The following is a 25,331-nucleotide window of genomic DNA, read 5'->3' as shown; positions in this document are numbered from 1 at the left end:
GAAGTGGTGATAATCTTTGTTGATCTGTCCCCTTGTCCATTTCTCTATTTTGTCTGGAAAGAGTGTGTTTAAATAATTTAGAGCTGTTTCATTTACATGCTGGGTCTTTTTATTTTTATTCATTCAACTCAGTGTTAATTTCATTCTTTGCTCTAACCAGACTGTTTGTATAGAAAAAGCCAATTCAGAAATTATTTCCATGTTAGTGATCATCTCCTGTCTGTTAAATCATAGGTAGTCTAATATTTTTTGTCACATTTCTTAGTGATCCCCATGTTCTGTGCCTCTAAAATTTCTACTTGAAGAAAATGCCCGTGGTATATAGTCACTAGGTTTCTGTGTTACATGTAAGCAAGTCTTTATTTACTTTAGTTTCTTAAACCCAGACTATATTTTTCACTATTTTTTTTGCTGCTTTCCCAGCTGCATCAGACTTAACAAAGTATTTACGAATGCATTGATTTCTCAATTTGTTGCTTTAATCAAACTTTTCTTAGAGTTGTGGACTCATAAGCTACAATTATTTTCATAGTGGTCTTTTTTACGGGTGCTTGTGATGAGCATTGCATACAAAATTACTGCAGGTAATGCATGCAATGATATAGACACGTGATAATATCAACTCCACCATCTATTTTATTGGTTTCTCCAAGGAGAATGCAGGACCTCATCTCCAATTTAGCTTCAACTTCCTTTTGTCTTCTAGTTTCATTTTTATTTAAAAAAAGCCACAACTAAGGTGGGGTAACTATAGTTTTGCCCCAGGGTGCCTACATTTAGAGAACACTGACAACCCTTATATACTTTAATAGCATAGAAACTACTAAGCTCAGCACTTAGCAAGAATAAATAATTAAGATAGGAACCTATCTTAGATGGCCAACTTACTCCTTTGTATCCTAGGTGATCCCCTCCCTCAGCTCCCCAACCTTGCTCCTATCACCACCATGACCTCTGCAGTAGTGACTTTACAATATCCTAGAATCTCTGTCCTTTCCCTGGAATGCACCCAGACTCTCTACACCCATAAGGTCTAGTTTCTTATATCCTCCCATCCCTCATTGAATATCATTTAAAAAACTGATTTGAAAGAACCTTTCATGTTACTTACTCTGGGAAAAAGATTTTTAGCCTTGTCTGTGCCTCCAAAATGCTATATATGACTCTGGATTCAGTTCCTGTAATACAATGTCCATTCATTGTTACTGTGCAAATAACACACATTTTGTTTACCAATAGATGGGCTAATGTTTATAGATAATCTAAACATTACATGTTTCTTAGCAAAAGAGGAATAACTAGGAATTTCTTCACTTGTCAGGGCAGGACAGGGGGAGCAGTTGAAGACAATACCCCCTCCCACACACATACTGTGTAGACAAAAGTCTATGGGAGGATGAGGGGTGGTAGAAGACAAAGTAGGTAGGAAACCTCATGGTCCTGGACCCTCTACGAATGTACTGTTCTCAGCAAGTGGAAGTTCTTTCAAAGACCAGGGCTTTCCTGTGAATAGAAGGTATTTCAAGGTCTGGACCCTCTGGGAAGCAGAGGTTATGCTGCTCTGGGATGGCATAGTCTTATGGACTTCATTCCTCCTGGCAAGAGAGGGGTCTGAAGGAACCCTGGAAAAATCTAATGACAGGGACCAGGCTTCTCAGGGGAAGTTTCTACTTGGTCTCCAGGCTAACCCACTTCCTTCCAGGAAACATAAGATGATTCTTTGCCCATCCTCCAAGAAACAACTTCCCTTGAGGATGGTGCATGAAAAAGTCCTGCCTGCACCACCTTAGTTAGAGTTCTGTTTAGCACTTCCTGCCCCTCTTTCCCACCTGTCACTACTGAAGTAGAAGAGGGATATCCAGGACTAATAGTCATTATGCTTTTTTGATTTGATTTAAAATGATCCATTGTGTACTGGCCAACCTATCACTAGATTCCTTGCATTTACACAGTCTGGTTATAAAAAAGTAGAATCACTCTCTCCTGTGACTATGCTCAAAGCTTTTATAGGATATTAGAACCTGAAAACCTTGTTCCCCGTTGGCATGGCCCTTGAGAACTTAAGGTCACCTCCCTACCATGATAAGTCATCAGGATTAGACTTTGGTGAAGGAACACTACAATGTCATAATAAATATAACAATATCATATGCTTACATAGCAAATTATGATTTATAAGGAACCTTCATGTATATTGCCAAACAAGACCAAATGAGATAATAGATGAGTTCTTTGTAAGACTTATGATAGTCCTATCAAAATGTCAGCTAAAAGTAATATTATTGTTTTAACTTCTCAGTGTTAGAATAATTATTATCATATCTAGTTTAAAGATGAGGAAACTAAAGCTTAGAAAGATTTAATGATTTGCCTCAGATCATATTTCCCATAAATGATGGAGCTGCAACTAGAGCTCAGATCTTCTGACTTCTGACCTATACATTTTACCACATTGTGCCCATCCAACCACAGGGCAGCTCAGTGGCACAGTAGATAGAACACTGGGCCTGGATTCAGGAAGAACTGAGTTCAAATCTGCCTTCAGACACTGACTGTGTGAACCTGGCCAAGTCACTTAACCCTGTTTGCCTCACTTTCCTCATCTGTAAAATGAGCTGGAGAAGGAATTGGCAAACCCCTCCAGTGTCTTTGCAAAGAAAACCATAGTAGGGCTCATGAAGAGTCATATGTAAGTGAAATGACTGAACAACAACAAATTTCAGAACTCTAAATATTTGAAGATGATTCTTTTCTCTTCACAATTTAACAAGACTTTTTTTCCGAATTATTTATGTGATGATGATTCATGTGGCATCATCCATTCTCTTTACTCACTCTTCTATGTTCCTGAAGCACCTAGAGTGAGATGCCAGGGGAAATACAGAGTACAGATCACTGTTTATCACCCAGTGGCTCTGTTTTGCTTGACTTGGGTTCTAGTATTCCTTAGATGAGATAACTCTCTATGGGATGAAGACTCTTCAGTTGTGCAGGTGAAGACACTTTCATTATCCCTCCTTTTGCTAGATCTTGCCTTTCTTCATCTTCAATGTTCTATATCCATGATGGTATTCCAAATGAAATCTAAAAGCTTGTGATGGCGGGGGGGTGGGGGGGGTAAGCTATCAGCTGTGTGGTTCCTACACCTCCCACCTGACCCAGATGCATATGTGTTTTTCATTGCTTTACCAGTTTAATTGTTAGGGAAGGTTCTAAAGGAACCCTGGGAAGAATAGCATCCTAAGAAGAAGTAGAAACACTGGGCTTAAGTCCTGTCTCCGCCACTTACTAGCTATGAAATCATGGCCAAGCCTCTTAAGTTCTTAGTGCCACAGACAATTCTCCAGGACTCTAAAAATGACAAATCTTCACAAATGGAGGGAAGCTTTTGCTTTTGCTTTCCACTGGGAGTCTTCCATACTGCTGAAATCATAGATCTGATTAAATAGATATGATTGGATGGATGGATGGATGGATGGATGGATGGATGGATGGATGGATGGATGGACGGACAGACAGACAAACAGGTAGATAGATATGTTTAGATAGATATGCAGTAATATGGACAGATAGATTCCTGGAAAATGTTTTATGTGTCTACCAAATTTCATTGTTCGTTTAAGTTCAGCAAACCGGGGGGTTTTCTCTGCCTAATAATCTAGGGAGGAAAGAAAAACCATGCTCCTGGTAAGTACATTTCTTTGCTCCCATCACTTTATATCCTGTACCCACTCTTCATCAACCCTGACTTATATGTACATGAAGATAAAAATAATACCCTCCCAATTTTTAAATAGCTGAAATTTCAAGTTGAATCATAGTTTCTTAACCCAAGACACCACCTCCACTCCCCCGTACATGCACATGTATGCATATGCATGCACGTACATATAAACACTCACAGGGTTAGAGTCTCTGGATAAATTTTAGGAAGTCCATTAACTTGGAATGAGAAAAAAAATGCATCTTTATTTTCACTAATCTGTAACTGAAATTTAGCATTTCATTAAATTACAATTTTTGTAAGTTATTAATCTGAGAAAGTGTTTCATAGGCTTCACTACTCTACCAAAAGTATCCATGACACATCTAAAAGTGGTAGATGATGAGAGAGTAGTAATTCAGTGATCTACCTCAGGGGAAACAAAGCTTATGGAATGAGGCAACTTAGTATTGTGGAAAGAGCATTGGACTTCAAATCAGAAGGCCTGGCTTTGAGGTCCAGCTTGCCTACCCTTTATGTGATCCTGAGGTTGAACCAGATGCTCTCTATGGCCTCTTCCATGACCAAGCAAGTAAAGGTTTAACTACTGAATCTACAAAAACACACAATATGCTTTCAAATTTAATCTGCATTAACATTTTGACCATCATTTTCCAAAGCCTAGACAATTAACAAAAAAATAAAACAAGGCCTGATTTATAGCATCTGCTGATTTCTGAGGTATAAATGCTTGCAAAACATTTAACAATCAGCTCTACCAAACCCAGATGAGCTGGCTCCAGCAACCCCTTAGCTTCTACTTTTCATAGTCTGAATAATATTATTATAAGTCTACAAGACCAGAAGAAGGAAAAAGAAAGAGGGAAAATGGAAAGAAGGAGGAAACAAGAAACCATTGAAACCATTATGGCAGGACTGCAAAGCAAAGAAATGTAATTACCAGGAGGATGGTTTTTCTTTCCTCCCTAGATTATTGGGCAGAGAAAACCCCCAGGTTTGCTAAACTTAAATGAACAATGGAATTTGGTAGCTACATAAAACATTTTCCAGGAATCTATATATCCATATGACTGCCTATCTATCTAAACATATCTATCTACCTGTCTGTCTGTCTTGATGGTTTGCTATCTCTCTCCCACCTATCCCTGTAAGAAGGTGAACATTCTCATTATCAAGGAAGCTCTGAGCAGAGAACCAACTGAACTTACAATAAAAGCATGCTCTGTTCCCCAGGAAAGCTCCCATGGCAATACTGCCTGAGAATATTTCTCTGGGAAGAACTTTAAGAAAAATCACAGTTCAACTCTTCTACCTCCTTTCTGTGTTAATCTCTGTTATCCCTGGGAGGGTCATGAATTTGCAAACCAAGAGAAAATCATTGGTCCTTCTCAAAGGAAGGCAGTGGGGATTTTAGCTAAGACTGGTGACTCAGTGGATATAAATTTTCATCTCAGCTCCACTACTTGTTATAAGATTGAATCCCTATCTCCTGTGGTATGATGATGTCCTCATCCATGAAAATCTGTTTGAAGAAGTGATGGTCAAGATTATTTTAAAATGCTTTGCAAGGAAAGAATACTGAGTAATAACACACGAAGGGCCTAAAATCTAATAAAGGCAAGGAGTCTTTTCTTGTCCTCTTTGAAAATGTGCCTATTTTCTGTCACAGGGATAGTTTAATAAATATTGGATATAAGATCAGTGGAGTAAGGAGGCCAAACAAAAGAACTAAACACATAATTCCCCTGCATAACTTTGTGTTGACCCTAAAAGAGCACATGGCCACGTTGCCGTTGTTTTGATCTCTTTGCTCAGATTGCTGAATGGGAATACTAAAAAGGCCAAGAACAAATCAGAGTGGTCACCCCTTAAAATTGAATTAAATAATATTAATTATTTTTATATGAATTGAATAGTATTTGTAGGTATAAAACCAAATCAAGTATCAGGTTTTTATGAGTGGGCTTTATTATTATAGTGGCTATCACCATATCTTAGGCAGCTGGTTGGCACAGTGAATAGAGTGCTGAGCCTGGAGTAAGGAAGACTAATCTTCCTGAGTTCAAATCTGGCCTCAGACACCTACTAGCTATGTGACCCTGGGAAAGTCACTTAACCCTGTTGGCCTCAGTTTCCTCATCTGTAAAATGAGCTGGAAAAGGAAATGGCAAATCATGCCAGTATCTTTGCCAAGAAAATTTCAAATGGGGTTACAAAGAGTTGGACAATACTGAAATGACTCAACCACCACCATACAGGGAGATGCTTAGTAGAGCTTTGTTCACTGAATGGTTCTTAGACCCAGAGACCAGCAATTAGGAAACAAGTGGGAAACCATTTGGTTCAGTATCCACATGTGCTCTCTTGAGGATAGTTCAAGTCAAAAAAGAAAAGAATCCATAGCACCATAGATTCAGAACGAGAAGAGAGTAGAGGGGCCATGTAGCTCAACCTCTTCCTTTTGCAGATAAGAAAATTGAGGCTTAGGAAGCTGAAGACACTAGGCCAGGGGTAGAGAACTTGTGGTCTCAAGGGCACATGTAGCCCTCTGGGTGCTCATGTATTATCCACCCCTTTACTAGCCTAAGGCCATGCAGTAAAAACCAGAGAGGGAATTTGAGCTCAGGTCTCCGACACCAAAGTCAGCTTTGCAGTATATTGATATACGGGAGACTGTTTCTGCCCAACTTCTTCATAGTGTTCTCATTGGCCAGAAAACTCTAAGGATTAAAGAATACTTATTCGTATATAGAGGTGCTGTGGCATTGGGAATAGAGAGTTGGCCTTGAATCCAGTAAGTTATTTAATCTCTGAGAAAGCTGAACAATACTCTAAGACTGTGGGTTGCAGAGAAGGTACCAGGCTGCATTGGTAAAGGGAGTTTGCTCACAGGGAGTTCCCTATGATAGACAGAAATCACAGGTCCAGGCCTTATGCCTTTTGGTCACCTGGTCCATTAACATAAGTACTCTTCATGAGGGATCCTGCAAGTACTTTGCTTATGAACAAATAGAATCAACATCATTTTATGGGTAGGAGACTAATGCCCAAAGTGAGGTCACATTAACAAAAGAGTGATCAAGGAAGGAATTAGACTTCATTCTTCAGAATTTCAGTTCTTTTCACCTGTCTTTTTTGAGGACCTTATAAAAAGTCAGGCAGAATCCTCTTATCTAGGCAGCTACTTTAATGCCTGTTGTCTCTGGTGACCTCCAATCCTTCCTGTGCTTATGATTTCACAATGGTCGTCGGCTCAAAACCATTTAAAAAAAGGGGGAGAGGGGGTGCAGAGGAATGAGCAAGAAAAACCTTCCCATAAGAAAGTTAAAGAACCATTTCTCAGCATGAACAGTGTGTAGCCCAAGAGGATCATTAAGTAAACATGAGATGACTTGTTTCCAAAAAAAAACTGGCAGTGGGTAAAGAAAGAGGAATTATGCAAGACCCCATCAGCCTTGCTTATCCTGCATCCCAGTCCCTGTTCGCCGGGGGGCAGACTCAGCACAGCTATTATGGGTTGTGCAATGAGCTGTGGCGGTTACCAGCACAGAGGCAGATAACACATTTGGCTGAACTTGGGCCTCAGGACCCATTTTCATGCTTCCCACACACTAACACCATCCTGTCCACCACTAAAGAAAAACAAAATGCAATCTTGCTAAGGAATCTTATGAAAATGTCTGTGAAATCCCAAAAGGAAGAAGCAGAGGAATGGAATTTAATTTGCCTGCAAATTCTAACACGTCACAATGATATCGTCTGCTGTAAGAAGCCCCTCTTTACTGCTCACCTCCCTCAGAACTGGATGGCTAAAAGCTGTACTGTGTGGAGAGAGAAGGTGATAGCTGTAGAGATTCACAGAGAAACACTTGGACCTGTCTTATATGTGATTAACTTGAGAAAGTATGCCCCTCATCTTAATTTTTCAACCCAATATGTCTCCTGGAAATCAACGATTCTATCATTTTTAAAAATTAATTTATTTTTAGTTTTCAACATTTACTTTTATAAGATCTTGGGTCCTGAAGTTCTCTCCCCTCCCCAAGATGGCATGGAATCTGATATAGGCTACACATATATGATCATATTAAACATATTTCCACATTAGTCATGTTGTGAAAGAAGAATCAGAACAAAAGGGAAAAACCATGATAAAGAAAAAAGAAAAAATAATGACGACAAAAAGAGAAAATGTATGCTTCAATCTGCATGCAGACTCCATAGTTCTTTCTCTGGATGTGGATAACATTTTCCATCATGAGTCTTTTGGAGTTGTCTTTGATCATTGCATTGCTCAGAAGAACTAAGTCTAACAAAGTCTAACAGTGTTGCATTCATAAGGCAACAGCTTGGGAGCTTGATGGTTAGAACTTTGGGGAGAGATAAAGGAGGTAGGAAAGACAATAGAATTTAAAAATTTCAGAGCTGGTGAGTATATCTTTACTCCTCAGTGACTTTGGGGAAAGTGGGTTATACCTGATACATAGAATCCATAGAGCTGAAAGAGATCCCAAAGGTCATCTCATCCAATCCCTTCATTTTGTAAATAAAGAAACCAAGGGCTGGAGACAAGCAATGACTTGCCCAAGATCCCAAAAAGGAACAGGGCTGGGATTTGAATTTGGGTCCTCTGACTAAAAACCAATGCTCCTTCCTCTGTTCCACACAGTTTGGGAGCTGTTCATTTGAAACATCCCTCTGGGATCTTCAGATGAAAGGCTTTGGAGATAGTAACTGTCAGTTTGGTTACACTTACTCAGCATTTCTTTTTCAGTATGTCCTCACATAGGTCAATGCTGAATGACAGAAATCACTTCCCTTTCTCCCATGTTCCAAACTCACATCCCATTCACTCTCTCACTGCCTCCTGCAAAGTCACATTTCAAATTCCTGTACAGGACAGTCTTTCAGAAGATCAAAGATCACTACATCTACACATAATTGAGCAGCAAGTAATCGTAGCTGACATGTAGATAGGGTTTTAAGAATTTTAAAAAGCACTATACATGCTTTTTGCCTTTTTGTCTTTCGGGATACCTCAGGAAAGGAGGTACCTAAAGATATTATTATTTCCCCATTTTATATACAGAGAAGCTGAGGCTGAGAGAGATCGAGAACATGCACATGGTTACAAGTGGAAAGTAGTATTTGAACAGGAATTTGTACTAACACCAATCACAGTTCACTTTTACCCCCATGACATTTCATTGCCAACAGCACAGACTAGCATCTTAAAATACAAGTTGCCATATCCACCAGGCCACTATTGCTTCCTAGGCAGACCTCTGGAAATTAGGTACAGTAAAGAACCATAGTGGGAAGCTCTGAACAGATGTTTCAGATCACTGGGGGCCCCAGCATAGGGCTATGAATTCAAGAAATTTAAGGAAACTCCTTACTACCAGTCCATATTTCATCATGCCAGTCAAAAAAAGCGAATGAGTCCAAAAGCTCTTTTTCTTGATATATCCTTTCCCGTTCCCTTTCCATACTCCTTCTGGCCTTTGCTAAGGGAAAGAAAAAAGTCGGATTTTTTTTTTAATGGGATTTTTTCTTATACTCTTTGTAGTCTCAGTTTGTGTCTACTTGAGCAAAGACACAAAAGATGGGGTACTTCCTTGTGGTTTCACAAGTCAGAGAAGAAAAAGGGGAGTGCTCTGACAGCAAATTTCTGGGGGTTTTTCAAAGTGTTCTATATGAGGAAGTTGGCTTTCAGATCTTTAATGCACAGTGCAAAATGTGCAGGATTATTTCATGCCCATGTAGTAGAATTTTAGAAAGAAAATTAACCTAGAGCATAAATGGGAGACAGGCAAAAGGAAAAGGGAGGGCTTGGTAATAACCGAGTTGGTAGTGAATTCTTTTAACATTTAAGAAAGCTCCCCCTTCATTTTGCCTTATGTACATGCCATTCCAATATCTGCCTTATCTCCTCTGTTGGACATCTTCCTATTTGTACTCTTTTTTTTTTTTTTTGCTTTTTGGAGGACAATTGGGATTAAGTGACTTGCCCAAGGTCACACGGCTAGTTTTTTTTTTTGGTGTGTGTGTGTGTGTGTGTGTGTGTGTGTGTGTGTGAAGTGTCTGAGGCTGGATTTGAACTCAGGTCCTCCTGACTCCAGGACTGGTGCTCTATTCACTGTACCACCTAGCCGCCCTATTTGTACTCTTTGAGTATGTTGATCCAAACCTGTGATTTCCTTAGTGTTTGAAATTCTTGATGTATAAAATCTATCTACCAGTGCATTTTGGCAGCACATCTGCAACATTTGTGTTAGCGAGCTGGGGTACTAAGGAATTATGTTTCAGGAATAGGATTTGAATACAGGCCTTCCATACTCCAAGGCCAACCCTCTATCTACTCTACAATGTTGCCTCTCATTAATAACTAAGCTTGCTTACTAGTGAAGCATAGTAGTAAGTCTTGCATAGTGGATAGAGTGCTAGGCCTGCAGTAAGAAAGATTCATCTTGAGTTCAAATCTGGCCTCAGACATTTACTAACTATCTGACCCTGGGCAAGTCACTTAATCCTGTTTGCCTCAGTTTCATCATCTGTCAAATGGGCTGGAGAAGTAAATGACAAACCACACTAATATCTTTGCTAAGAAAACCCCAAATGGGGTGAAAAAAGAGTCAGACATGACTGAAACAACTGAACAACAGAAGTAGTCATAGTAATGAGAGGCAATGTAGGATTCATGGAAAGATGGCTGGCCTTAGAGCCAAGCAGGCCTGGGTTCAAGTCTTACATTTGACATGCTGGTTTTGTGACCATGGGCCTCTAAGCACTTTAGACAGCTCTCAAGGACTCTAGGTGCATCAAAAGTGCCAACTTGAATTGGTAGAGGAAATTCCCTCATCTGGAAGGTCCCTGTATCAGTGAAATACAGTCCCTTTCCCTATCCCTGCCAATGTTGTTGTTGTCCACTTTTTTCAGTTGTGTCCGACTCTTCAAGACCCCATTTGAGGTTTTCTTGGCATAGATCCTGAAGTAGTTTGTCATTACCTTCTCCAGCTCATTTCATAGATTAGCAAAGTGAGGCAAACAGGGTTAAATGCCTTGCCCAGTATCACACAATTACTAAGTGTCTGAGGCCACATTTGAACTCATGTCTTCTGGACTGCAGACCCAGAACTCTATCCACTGCAACACCTAGCTGCCCTCTCTTTAGTAATAATGATACTATAATATTCACCCTCTAATGTATAAGCTTTTCAGGTTTGTGGAATGTCCTTGCCCATTACTTCTCTTTCTCCTCCTTCCTCCTCTTGCTCACCATGTTAAATGTTTCACTGTTTATTACTAGCTCCACTAATAAGCGGACAAATATACAAAGGAAACAGGAAATCTAATCAGCCAAATTTGCTGATGGGTGCCAGTTCTGATAACGAGCCTGTTTGGGAACAAGTAGAAAAATACTGACCAAAGTGAAGTTTAGAGTTGTTTCTATACATGTGAATATGTTATCCATCATCATCATGGATAACTGTACATATACCTGCTACAGCTAATTTCCACCTATCGGCTCACATCCACCATTTGGCCAAACAACCATCTAATGTTGCATATAAACCAAATCAGAAGAAAATTCCTCCTTGCTTCCCTTGCCCCAACATCATTCCAGTTAAGATGAAAATTCAGGTAAGAGAAAATCATGAAATGAAAAGTGCTTCACATTTCAAGCCACTGTTTTCTGGTGTTTGACTTACTCTTCAATTTCATGTTAAACATTAGCTCTGTAGTGAACATTAAGTGCAAGCTGGGGGTCAGTGTGTGACAAAGGATACATGCATACAAATACACATGCTATCACGTATCCAGCCAGTTAGTGGGAAAGGGAAGTGACAGCAGTAGAAATGGAAATGATTTATTTTTGCAACCCTGGTTGATGTTTTGGTTAAATCATTTGTAGACTGTTAAATGATTTACATTCTGGTGGGACTGAAGACTCCCAGGACTGTGATTCCAGGCATTCCTCCCTATTTCAACCCACTGGCATCATATATCAATTACAATGTCCATAAAACACTGTCTAAAGTATAAAGAATTATTGATGTTGATTCTCCCATATTATTATCTCCCATGTTCTCCCATTAATTCTCTTATCCCAACCCTCCAAAGCAGCCAGTGGCAAATATTATCATTGTTATTTTTAACTAGAAATACCCAAGACAGAAAGTGACTCAGTAACTTGCTTAACGTGACCTTCCTTCCTTAATAGATTCTACTCTGCAGGGGCTCATGTTGACACTAAGAGTTGATGCTAAAAAAAAAATCTAGCCAATTCATAAATTGAAACTGACTCTATGGAATCCAAGCATATGATTCTATGGTGAAAATGATAATTTCTTACAAAATCCCAGAATTGGGAAGGACTTCAGAGATTATCTAGTCCACTTCTCCCTTAAGCAGGATTCCCTTTACAACAAGTGATCACTCAGTCTCTTCTTTAAGACCATCAATGAGAGGGAAATCAATACCTACTGAGAAGTAGTTAGTTCCCCTTTGGGAGAGTTCTTTTAGGAAATTTTTCCTTAGATCAAGCCTAAATCTTCTTCCCAGCAGTCTTCCACCCATTGATTGCTTGGCTTTGTTTCTTCCCTTTGGGGTCAAACAGAACATATTCAGTCCCTTTTCCACCTGATGGCCTTTCAAATAATTGAAAGTAGCAATCACATTCTATCCTTCTTCAGGCCAAATATACTCAAGTCCTTCACCAATATGTGTTTGGCATGATTTCCAAAACCCTCACCATCCTGGTCAGTTTCTCTAAATGCATTTTTGCTTGTCAACATCCTTCCTAAAATGACACTCAGAATTGAGTACTATAATAAATAATTGAGTACTAATAATCTGATATATATATATATATATATATCAGATGTGGTCTGATCAAGACAAAACACAATGGGACTATTGAATTTCTCATCATGTGTACCAGGCCTCTATTTATTTAGCCAATTATCACTTGAGCATTTTTAACCTGCCAACTCATGCTGCTGACTCTGTCATTCTAGTTCACAAATTAACAGAAATGTGCAAACAAGATAATTCCTAAACTAGATTTCAGATTATGCCAGGTTCATCAATACATTGACAAAACAGTGGAGACAAAAGACTACACCCAGGAGCCAATAGATTTAGGTTTGAGTCAGAACTGTGCCATGTGGACAAGTCACTTAATTTCTCTGAGTTCCAGTTCATTTGTCTACATATTAGGGATAATAATGCTTACATCAGGCAGCTTGGTGTCACAGCAGGATAGAGTGCTGAACCTGAAGTCAGGAAGATTTACATTCCTGAGTTCAAATCTGGCTTCAGACACTTACTAGCTGTGTGACCTTGGGCAAGTCACTTAACCCATGTTTGCCTCAGTTTCCTCATCTAGAAAAGGAAATGACAAACCACTCCAGTATCTTTGCTAAGAAAATGTCAAATGGGGTCATGTAGAGTCAGGCACAATTGAAAATGACTGAACAACAACAAAATGCTTTCATGTTGCCTGATTCAGAGGGTTATTGTGAGAGAAATGCTTCTATAAAACTCAAAGCACTGCATAAATAGAAGTTATTATTATTATTATTATGGTATGTTTCATCAAGAGAAGCAATAGAGTAATGGATAGCCTTTGTAGAAGCCAGGAAGACCTTGATTCTAGTTCCATCTTTGATACATATTATTCGTATGACTCTAGACAAATAACTTTCCTTTTTAATGTTCTGAGTCAATGGTGTCAAATTCAAATAGAAATGGATACCTGCTGGTGGTATGTAGATCCAGAAAATCACAAATTAACATTATCTAAGTTGCATTATGTTTTTATTTTATTTTGTTAAACATTTTCTTATTACATTTTAATCTGATTCTGGAGAAGGCAGTTTTAGTGGCCCAGTGAGCTCTGAGTTTGATTTCTCTGCTCTAGGCAAGTCTCTAAGACAGAGCTTCTGCCTAAACTTCAGGCTGCTAGAGGGATTTCCTCAACTGGGAGTTCCCTGTACCAAGGAAATACAGGTCCAATACATATCCCTAAATTTCCTCAATAATTGTGATTGTGAGATCAAATTCCAGAGAAAACATTATGTCAAATCACTTGTAAATGAAAGTTAACAACTCAGGATAACAGCATTGGTTCAGAATCTCAGTCTGTTTCCACACTCAGGTTTAAATACAAGGGCTCTTAGGAAGAATATAAAATATCCTCAAATAGAGCATGTCACTTCATCACTGGAGAATAAGGGATGGATTAGATGACCTCTGAGCTCCCTATCAGCTCTAAATCTAGGCTGCAATGATGCCATGGTGCTGGGACCACCCTGCCATACTGGGTCAGATTACCATGGGATTACTGGTCCCATTACAAGGAGAGTTCAACAATAGGGAACAATTAGCATAAATCCTAAGTATGGGCAAAGAGGAGGCAAAATCATTCCTATCTGTAGATAAGATGGCAGCTTAATTATTGGAAAATCATCCCCCTAAAGTATCCGAATACAAATTCAAGCTTTGATGTGCCCACTATTTTCCAGATACCATGCTAGGCACTGAGTATTATGCAAAAACAAAAGTGGAGTCCCTGCTCTCACACAGCTTACATTATGTCAAAGGAGACCAAAGCATACATTTGTAGATGTATACAAAATGTTTACAAGGCACACACAAGCTAATTGTGGGGTAGAGGAAGCACTGGCAGCTGGAGGGATGAGAAGGGGCTTCTGTAGAAGGTGACCCTTAAAGGAAGTTCAGGATTTTAGGAGGTGGAGATATGGAGGGAGTGAATCCTAGGAATGGGAGCTAACAAGAATGAAGGCAAGACAATGGAATATAGAGCATCACATATGAATCACAGCAAGAAGACTAATTGAACTGGATCCCAGAATGTGGAAGTGTAAGTAAAGTGTAACAAGGCTGGAAGGATTGGCTGTTCCACCACCTTCCCACACACTAGGCAAGGACCAGATTGTAAAGACCTTTGCATGCCAAATATAGGAGCTTGTAGCCAATCCGAGAACTGATAGGGAGCCACAGGTTTATTGAGTAAGAAAATGACATGGTCAGTAAAAGTGTTTTGGCAGTTATTTGGAGGGTAGAGAAGAGTCGGGAGAGAAATGAGACCCTGAGTCCAGGTAGACCATTGCAACAGTTGAGAAATGATAGGGGCTTGAACTGTAAGGGAGCAGTGACTAGATGGGTGGAGGGAAGAGGTCAGTTGAGATAAATGCAATAGATGTTATGGAGGTAGAGACAGAATTTGGCAACTGTACATATGTGGTTAGGAGAACAGTAGCCAAAAATGACCCCAAGGTTGCAAAACTGGGTGACTGGAAGGATGGTAGTGTCCTCAACAAGAAAAGAGAAGTTGTGAAGAGTTGGGGAAGGTTGGGGGGAAATTGAGATGTCTACAAGCCAGCCAGTTCAGTATATCTAACAGGCAATTTTGTGATTCAGGATGAGATGTCAGGAAAAAGAAGGCTGGATGTGTAGATCTGTGAGTCATTTGTAGAGATATGTGAACCAAACCCATATAAAATGATGATGTCCCTGAGTGAGAAAGTGTAGAGAAAGAAAAGAAAAGGGTTCAAGTGAGAACCTTGGGGGACACCCACAGCTAGAAGCCAGGAGATGGTTATTGATTCTTCAAAGGAGAAAAAGAAGGAAGGGTCAAGAAGACAGGAAAAGAACTAAAAATGAAGTTTCCTGAAAACACTGATGGAAGGAAAAGGGGCTTCTAGGAGGAAATGGTGGTCCTCAGTGACCAATGCTGCAGAAAGATCAAGAAAAAGTAGAAATGAGGAAAAGCGCATTAGGTTTAGCAATACAGAGATCACCAGTAACTTTGGGGTAAGGTTTTCAGCTTGCTGATGAGGTGAGAATCAAAAAAGTAAAGGATCTAGAGCTAGAAAGATTGTCAAAGGTCAAAACCTCATTTTACCCAGGAAGAAATTGAGACTTAGACAGGTTAAATGACTTGCCCCAGATCTCACAGGCAGAATTTGAACCCTGAACATCTAACTCCTGAGACTTTCCACTATATCACATGAAAGCAGGGTGTAATAAAATATTTTCCTGGAGTTAGAGAGAAGAGATATAGGATACTGTCTTGAGAATCTAGTGAGAGCTTTTTTTTAAGGATGTCAGACATTTGGACATGTTTGTAGGCAGTAACTGATAAACAAGTAAGATAGGAAGAGATTGAAGATTAAGAGACAGAAGAGAAGATGATTGTGGGAGCAATAAGCTAGACAAGGACAAGGGGGCTGGTACATGGAGAAGGGTTGGCTTTGGTTTGGAAAGGGGTAACCTCTTCATCAGAGACTACAGCAAAAGAAAAGACAGTGGGAGGAGTGAGGGATGACATCAAGTGGTTGTGAAATATGGAGAAGGGAAAAAGAGGAAACTGACTGCATTTGGCCTAAATTTTTTTCATAAAATATGAGGTAAGGTTCTTGTTTGATCAGCATTTCTTCATTGCTAATTTTTTAAAACCCAGAAAAATAACCAGGGAATTACATCAAAAACAATTACAAAATAAATTTTATAAATGAAAACCTAATTAATCAAAAACATTTAATGTTCATGTGTGGGCCATGCCAATATTATAAAAATGACAGTACTACCCAAGGAAACCCACAGATTTTATGCCATATCATCAAATTGCCAATATTTCAGTGAATCTGTATCTCATCCATATGTGTTTTCCCTCCAACAGTTCAGTTCACTTATCATTCTTTATTCTTCTTGTCCACATTCCCCCAGAATCCTCCATAAATGGGATGTCTAGTGTTCTGGGGCATTCTTCTAGATTTGACATAAAGTGGGTTACAGTGGAACATATAAGCTGTCTTTCCACTGTCCCTCTCTCTTGCTATGTTACCAGCTTGCCTCCCTTTTTAATCATATATCACTTTGATTTCTTTAATGTACTCCAGCCTATTTATCCCCATCATGCATCTCTCCAGTGCCCCTTGGATGACCTACAGCTTTAATTCTTCATAAATGTTGAGAGTACATGATTCATAGCCATGTGGCTGCTGAATATTATTGGTGTCTTAGCAAGAAGTTTGGGGACATTAAAAGCAATTTTTGATAAGAAAAGAAAAGTCATTGTCAAATGGTATTCTATAACAGAGTGCATCTCAGAGAATATGAGAGTCTATTGTGCTTCTTTTGCCTGACTGTTTTTAAAAACAAACATTTTATTTGGTAGAATAAAATGCTACCTTAAAGAATCTTCTCTAAGAAGTTGTTTTCCATTCATCTGTTAAAATCATGAGATTCCAGAATGGGCACAAAGACAAAGATAACTATATTCAACATTCCTCTGATTGTCAGTATCAAATGAGACACAAAACTAGGAGACATGTTCACACAAACTGTTTGCTGTTGTCATAAAGAGTACTTAGATTAGAGTTAAAATCTAAAAGATATTCTTTATAGATGCTGAAGTCCTTTAAATGTTCCTTTTGTAGATGACATGTGTCAGTATCAAATGAGACACAAAACTAGGAGACATGTTCACACAAAGTGTTTGCTGTTGTCATAGAGTACCTAGGTTAGAATTAAAATCTAAGAGATATTCTTTATAGATGCTGAAGTCTTTTAAATGTTCCTTTTTGTAGATGACATGGTGCTAATTAGATGAAAACTGATTCCTGCTAAGACCATGATAGGTAGTGGGTCTCTCAGAAGATGTATCTTGAATAGACACTGTAGATGGTCAATGAACTGGGCCCAGAATTGAATAGGAAGAAGGTAGGGGGAAGGGGCTGAAATTTTGGGAAATTAGAAATTAGCCATAATTCATTGTGGGGAATAAAAGATGAAGAATTTCAAGAGAAATAACATAAAATAGGAAGTAATGAATCTCAAATTATATTACAAAGCATCCATTATCAAAGCATCAGTTAATGGATTAAAAAAAAAATAGAAAAGTAGATTTGTGGACCAGACAACGTAGTCAAAATCTACAAGTAAATGGATACAACAGCTGAGTGTTTGGTATGTCAAAGTGCTAGGGGAGGGCTTCTATTTAACAAGAACTACAAGGAAACTTAGATAGCAATTTGATGGGAAATGGGTTTAGACCAAAATATAACATAATAAAATTGAATGACTTAAAAGACTTGCATATAAAAATGCTAGGGGAGAATAGAATGTTTTATCTCTAACAACTTTGGCTATGGGAAGAATTCTTAATAAGGCAAGAGACAGAGGATATTAAAAGACAAAGTATATAGATAATCACATAAAGTAAAAAAAAAGTTTTCACAAATAAATTCAATGCAATTAAAATAAGAAGAAAAGAATTAGATTGAAAAAATCATTTAACATCTCTGAATAAAGCCTGGCATACTAAATCTTTAGAAAATTGGCACAAATCTCTAAGTTGAAGACCCATTCTGCAATAAATGGTTAAAGGATATGAGTAAACTTTTCAAAAGAAGCATGAGCTGTCAGCAACTATATATAAAAAGTTCAAAATCACTAAGAGAAGTTCAAATAAAAATAACTCTAAGATGTTGCTTAACCTCCCCACCAAAAAAATCCCCAAATCATTGGCAAAGATGATAAAATATTGGGGGAAAAACCTAATCTTATCGTGGCTTTGAGAAGATAGATATGCAAATTCACTTTTAGTGGGATTATGAACTGGCCAACTGATGTGGAAGGAGTTTACAATTATACAAGAAAAAATTTAAATTTATTCATATTCTTTGACCTATTGATTCTACTACTGGTTTTATACCCCAAGGAGATTAATGAAAGAAAGAGATGAATCATATGGACAAAAATATTCATTAAAATGCTATTTGTGATAATATGAATCTGGAAACACACTGTGCCCAATGATTTAGGAATTGCTAAAGAAATAATGGTATATGAATGTAGCAGAATATTATGAAGCTCTAAGGAATGATACTTAGGAAAAATTAATAGATATGTGGGAAGACACATGAATTAATGCAAAATGAAAAAAGCAGTGATAAAACAACCATATATGCAATCATTAAAAGGATGTAAAGGAAAAGTGTTAGGGGACAAAACAGTTCAAATATAGGAGATGAAATTTTACCAAATTAGTAAAGTTAAAGCCCATGACTTTTTTTCTTAAGTAGTAAACTGAAAACTTGAGATTGGCATTGGTATTGGACATAATTAATGTCTTTTAGGTGTTTTTGCTCAACTGTTTATAAGAAATATACTTTTTTTAAGGTCCTCTCATATTTTGTTTCTTAGTCACATTTGACTTTTTGCGACCTCATTTGGGCTTTTCTTGATAAAAAAGACTGGAGTGGTTTGCCATTTCCTTCTCCAACTCATTTTACAGATGAGGAAACTGAGGCAAACAGGGTTAAGTGACTTGGCCAGGTTCACATAACTAGCAAGTGTCTGAGGCCAGATTTGAACTCATGAAGATGAGTCTTTCTGACTACAGATCCAACTCTCTATCCACTATAGCACTAACTGCCCCTGCTCTTATATTTATAAATCAATAAAAAAAGTTTTCAAAGATTTCATGGCAATAAAGAAAGTAGGGATTTTGATCAGTAGTTATTGATAGTCTCTCAGTTTTTAACAGTTCTCCAATCCATGGGGTTTTTTCCCTAAACAAATATTTCCCTTTGTAAATTGATAGATGGATACATTTAAAATATTGTTTTCTCTAACATGAAATCACTTCTCTGTGTATTTGATTCAATCCAACTATTCTTCCCAAATGGAATTTCTTCATTACTTTTTGTACTTCCGCTCTAGGTCCTCAGGCTGAGGTATAAGTCTAAATGTGGTAGTTCTATATAAAATTGGTTGTTGTTTTGTTTTGTTTTAATTTAGTTTAGTTGTTGAAATAATTGAATTAAGGTTGCCTCATAAAATAGATGTGCTATGAAAGTATTGGAGGTTGTAGAGACACCTTCACAGAAAAAATAACCCAGTTTTATCTTCTTTTTATGTTTCTCTTTCTTTATAGGAACTTATTGAGGTTGACAGTGAAGTGGTATTTGAATTAGCTTCCTATATTTTACAGGTAAGAAATAACCTCATTTCTATATTCTAGGACTATGTGTTAATTAGATAATCAGGGAATATGGTTAAGACCTTGATAGACTTATTGGGGAGTTGCCCAAAGAAGGATTTAATGGTGTGGGCCTGCCTGGCTTCTCCTTTAGCGAAGTGATTTTCTGAGTCACAACACACACACACACACACACACACACACACATATCCATATACACACAGGAAGGAGAGTAGGAGGGTCATCATATATTAATTAAAAATCACATTGCCATAATTACCTACCAGCTCTTAGGGTAAATAAGTATCCCAAATAGGCAGCTCATCATGAAAACCCAAACTAAAAATAATAATGCTGCCAATGGCATTAGAGGGGGGAAAAAACCACAATGAGGAATTTGAGTAATTAGTAAATGCACGTGCAAACATGGCCAGAATGCTATGACTGCAACCACTGATTAATTGTGTCCTTAACTGCTTCCAGCCTAATTTATGGAAGGGATATTAGGCACATGGAATCCATCAGAGCTTCTAGTAAGTGAATTAAACCCTACTCACCCAGTCCTAGAGATCGGATCTTTATTAAGGAAAACTCGGTGCATAATCTGAGTCAGGAAAAATGGGTATCATATATATATATATATATAATTCAGTTATTTTACTCTGGATTTACTCCCTCAAGCAAATTAAGAAACCAATAAAACCTAACAGAGAATTATCTCATCCCTTCTGGAATGAATGTGCATATGACAAAAAGTAATGTGCATTACTGCACATTAGATGTAACAGTGGAAAGCAAATTCATTCGTTTAAACAACAGATTTTGATCAAGTGCCTAATGTATGTCTAGAAAGTCCTGAACTAGTTGCTAAACAGAATGCAAAGATGAATAAGAGGTAATCCCTACAAGAAGCTTGTAGTCTAGTAGGGGAGATAATTCAGGTACACAGATAATTGTGGTACAAGGCAAAATATAATGTATATAGTGGAGGTACAAAGGAAGGGGTGGCTCTTGCCCTGTCTACAGAGATAGATCTGGTCCTGGCCCATCCCCTGGTCCTGTTACCCAGAGGAAACTTGGAGAAATGGTCCTCAAGTAATACAACAATTTGGGTCCAGTGCAGAACAGGGTCAGCAGTCTGAACTGGTCTGATAATGTGACTCTCCTCCTGAACATAAATGCATCCTTGACTTAGCATTTGGCCCAGTCTCCCCAGCAACCATTAATCTAGGAAAAATCTAAATGAAATCGGACCTGTCAGGGCCACTTTGACCCTACAGACCTCTGCATTATTAGGTCTAGAACAGAAATGGAATAAAGTTGCACATTCTCTTATCATTTTCTCCCATGTATGGCCTTCTCTAGCTCAATGTTGTGTGTCCCTTCCAAATGATTAACAGCCCCTTTTGCCCTTTGCTTGTGATTCTTATTGCTAAAGACTGAGTCTCCATATTACCTAGACTATAAGGACAGAGACTAGCCATAAGACCGGTCCCATTACTGATACAGCTCAGAAGCAATGACCTGGGCCAATTTGCTCCTCTGGCAATCTGATGGACCCTCCCTACCTCCTTTCCAGGAGCTAACCATATCAATGCCAGATGTAGAATGAGCACTAGATCTGCAAAGTCTACTACAACTCTGAATTCCTGAGCACAAGAGATCTGCCAGGCTCTGCCTTCCTAGTAGATGAGATTATAGCTATGCCCAACCATGCTTGACCTTTGCTTATGATTCTTTACCTTCATAAAATAGGGGAGTAGATATTTTGACAAATACTTAACATTTCAGAATTAGTTTGAAGGAGAAACCAGAAACTGAGAGAGTTTTGAGTTTTGAAGCTAGCAATGAGGTTGTTATATTAATATTTATATTTTCTTTATTTCAGGAGGCAAAGGGAGATTTTTCCAGGTAAGTCTGCAAAAACTCCTTTCCTTTCTTCTTTGTTGAGCATTGCTCCTATGACCTTTCCCATAATACAATAATAATATTAGTGTTTATATTTAGAATGATGCTTTTGCTACCATAAATTGTGAATGAAGACACATGAAGATCTGTAGTTTTTGTTGAGTAATCAAAGTTCTACACTTTCATCATGCATCATCATTTGTGACTTTGAGGTAGAGTTTGAGACATAACATCCAGTGCCCTGGCTTAAGTCATTCAATGTTATACTACATGGCAGATCCAAACATTTTTATGTAATATGAGAAAACATGGGAAATCATACCTTATATCAGTACAGGAGAAGGTAGTCCCGAAGCCTTGTTTTCTCAGTTTGGTTTAAACACACACACACACACACACACACACACACACACACACACACACACAACCAATAACCATCTTCTCCACTTAAAAGAATAACTTTGCTCTAACTGAAAGCAATATTATAGATTGAATAATATATTATAGTAAATATGATTACAAGTACTCTGGGCCCTCTCAACTATTATCTCTCCATTAATATATTATAATGAATTTCCTCTCCACTAAGAAATGGATGGTGATTGCAAAAGAATTGCTGCTACAAATGGAGACCTCACTGATAAAAGGAAAAACCCATATGCCTATCTCTCTTCTTCCCTCTCCTCTCCTGCAATTCAAATCACAGTCATAACTCTGAAAAATTTGTTAATGATATTCATAATTTGAATACTTATGCAATGCATTAGTAAAATTTGCTTAGTAACTTCAGGAAATCTTCAAGGCTGCAAGTTTTAATTATAAAGCCAGTTTCATCAAGTACTGTACATTGGTCAATGGGGCTAAAAGAAATTGCCTACCAGTGTTTTTCAGCAACATCACTGCATCCTATCCTGGATGTTATGTTGTAAATGTTCTTAATGGGATTAGCTATTCAAAGATATGCTTTAAACCTCTCAGTCCGCTTATTAAATTCCTCTGAGGCCCATAGGACTCATTCTTTAGAACCAAGGTCCAGAGAGAAAATTTCTTGATTATCTATTAAACAGCAACAACAATAACAACATGTCCACACTTAAGATTTAGGAACAGAAATAGGATATTCAGCATAATAAAGCTTTGAACAAAAACCACACCATCACTCTCCCTCCTCCCCCCCCCCCAGTCCATCAGGCATTCGTAGCTTCCACTGCAACCAAATAGCCCAAACAGCATGCACCATTTCACTTGGTAGTATCTTTGAACTCCCATAACCTTGTTGTCTCTCAGTTCTTGCAATGCTTAGGAGTTGACTGATTCATAGGGGTCATAGCTGCTTTCTCTCCTTCTCCCTGCCTGTGTTTCTTCTGAGACCCCATCAATCAGTCTTTCATCAAAATACATATACAATCAGTCCAAGATGCAAGACTGAAGCCACAACCATTTTATGGTGCCTCCAGAGCAATTAAAAGAAAGAGAAGCCTTCAGGATTTCTTGCCTAAGCTCTTTAAAATAGAGACCTGTAGCAGCTATTTTGAGATTGTGGGGCCTTTTCTGCTTAGTTTCTTGTGTCTTAGGTTTGGTGTAGGTGTGAGCTGATGGGGCTCATACAAGCTGGACATATCTACCAGGACATCCCTCTTTTTCCAGGAGTCCCTGGAGATGCCTCTGAGTTCTTGTCAAAACAATTTGAAAACTATTGTTCCAGTGAATTTCAGTCTGTAATACATTTAACCTCAGGTTTATCAGGGTGTTCTTAGTTTCCCATTTTCCCTTTTTTCCCCCTCTTTTCCCAGCTCTGAACCATTTCTTTAAAATTACTTAGTTTTTTTAAATGTCCTGACAGTCTGGAATGTGCTTTATGAATATGTAATCTTGCCTTGAAGAGCCTGGATCTGTGTGGCCTGTAGATTCTTTTGGAATCAAGGAAGCAGGAATTTGGCCTCTGCAATAATTTATTGCTGCCTAATGAGTACACAGAATGCTAGCAGGGTTGTTACAGAGGAACCCAAGTCTCCGGGATTGGCCTCATTTGTCAGAGTGCCACTGGGCAGTTTGTTTGTCCCTGTCACTACCTGGGAAGAGGAATGACTGTTAGGAAAGGGAGGGAGTCACATAGGAAGACCTCTCATGCAAGAAAGCTGGTGGCATCAAGCACATAGCATGGTTGGAAGGCAAGTGAGTCATTCTATTGAATTCTCTGATAAATTACACTTTCTGGAGTAAGACTTGGATTATCATCCTCTTTTCCTCCTGCCACCCCCCCCCAAAAAAAAAACATTCTGAATTCTTAGAAATATCTTGTGTTTTAAGTACTTGAAGCTATAAATTCAGAGAAGGAATCATAAATTCGTACCTTCTGAATCTCCCTAACTAGGTACAACTATACTATCCACAACAACAAAATACTGAATTTGTCAACACCTAAATTTAGCGATAATGTACTGAATTCATACTTCATGAAGGTATGCCTGCTTTTAGGAAGACTCAACTCAAGAGACCCAAGCTCTAATTTCATCACTGCCATTGACTTGCTATGTGACCTCGCTAAATGACCTTTAGCTTGACCCACTTAATCTCTCTGATCCTCAGTTTCCTTCTTTGAAAAATAAGGAAGTTTGAATAGCTAATCTCTTAGGTTCTTCACGGTTCTAATATAAGAATATTAATTAATATTCTATAAATAATCTAAGAACTCTCTCTCTCTCTCTCTCTCTCTCTCTCTCTCTCTCTCTCTCTCTCCTTTCCCTCCCCTGTGGTGATGATTACTGCTTAGAATCTACATTAAGAATTCATTTTGTGTATGACCCTCTGAATGAGTCTAAAATTAGACTTAATGAAAACCAACAATTGTTTCTGCAAGTATTTAACAGAATGACTTTCTTCTAAGAGATATGCCCTGTCAATACAGTATTTTACTTAAAAATATCATTAAAAAAATTTTATATTACCTTTATGAAAGGTTCTTTCTATTACAAGTTATAAGATATCTCTCTTTTTTTATCATAAAGTCAAATAGCCTCCCAGGTTAATATACATCTAAACACAAGGGAAATTAACTCTTTCATGACTTGAAGTATTATTTATTGACTTGAATTGGTAATTTACTAGAAAAGACTCTATGTCAGACCTGAACACCTTGTAAACTTCTTCGGATCACAGATAGGTCACATGACAAACAGGAGACTGTGGAGTGGCAAATTGTGTAGGCCAGCTCTACATTGTTCTAGGAAGTATATTTATCTCCTCAGTGATAATTGTTGATTATATCCAACTTCAGTAACAGAAAATGAAGACGTAGAGAAATTCTATGAAAAACCTGATAAGTGCCCCTCCCCAAATTAAATTATAATAAGTGACATCAATGCAAAGGTGATAGGGAATGTTGGTGAAATGATGATAGGGGAAGGTGATAGGGGAAAACAATGAATATATGTTGGAAAATATGCTTCAGGGGCAAGAAACAAGAGGGCCAAAAAGCTATAAACTATAAGGAAGCCTGATGACTTTATATCAAAACTTTCTTTAAAAAGAAGTCAAGAAAAGAGAATGCCAAAAAAAATCACAAAAAAATGAAATTGTGATATTCTAGTAGAAAGGAAATAACTGGTTACTATGTGCAAGGTATTTCTAAATCAGCTTTCTGTTGTTAGAACAAAGATTCACATAAATACTAAGCTAGACATA

At 38.1% G+C, this 25,331-nt stretch overlaps 1 protein-coding gene across 6 annotated transcripts in view; it reads left to right on the top strand.

Annotated features, from left to right (window-relative positions):
- The window catches only part of LOC138176002 (FERM domain-containing protein 4A), a 416,847-nt gene that overhangs the window by 262,910 nt on the left and 128,606 nt on the right, over positions 1 to 25,331 (top strand). For all 6 annotated transcript variants that reach the window (XM_069106685.1, XM_069106684.1, XM_069106682.1 and 3 more), the window contains exons 6-7: positions 19,695 to 19,751; positions 21,628 to 21,650. In XM_069106685.1, the coding sequence (XP_068962786.1) occupies positions 19,695 to 19,751; positions 21,628 to 21,650 (80 nt within the window). The remainder of the gene's footprint in view (positions 1 to 19,694; positions 19,752 to 21,627; positions 21,651 to 25,331) is intronic.

Source organism: Petaurus breviceps, unplaced genomic scaffold, assembly GCF_028583685.1.
Source record: "Petaurus breviceps papuanus isolate PSGF00001 unplaced genomic scaffold, PetGlider_PUasm1.0 80, whole genome shotgun sequence".
NCBI classification, from domain to species: domain Eukaryota; kingdom Metazoa; phylum Chordata; class Mammalia; order Diprotodontia; family Petauridae; genus Petaurus; species Petaurus breviceps.
The sequence above is the reverse complement of the archived record's forward strand: the minus strand, read 5'-3'. Positions and strand labels throughout refer to the sequence as shown.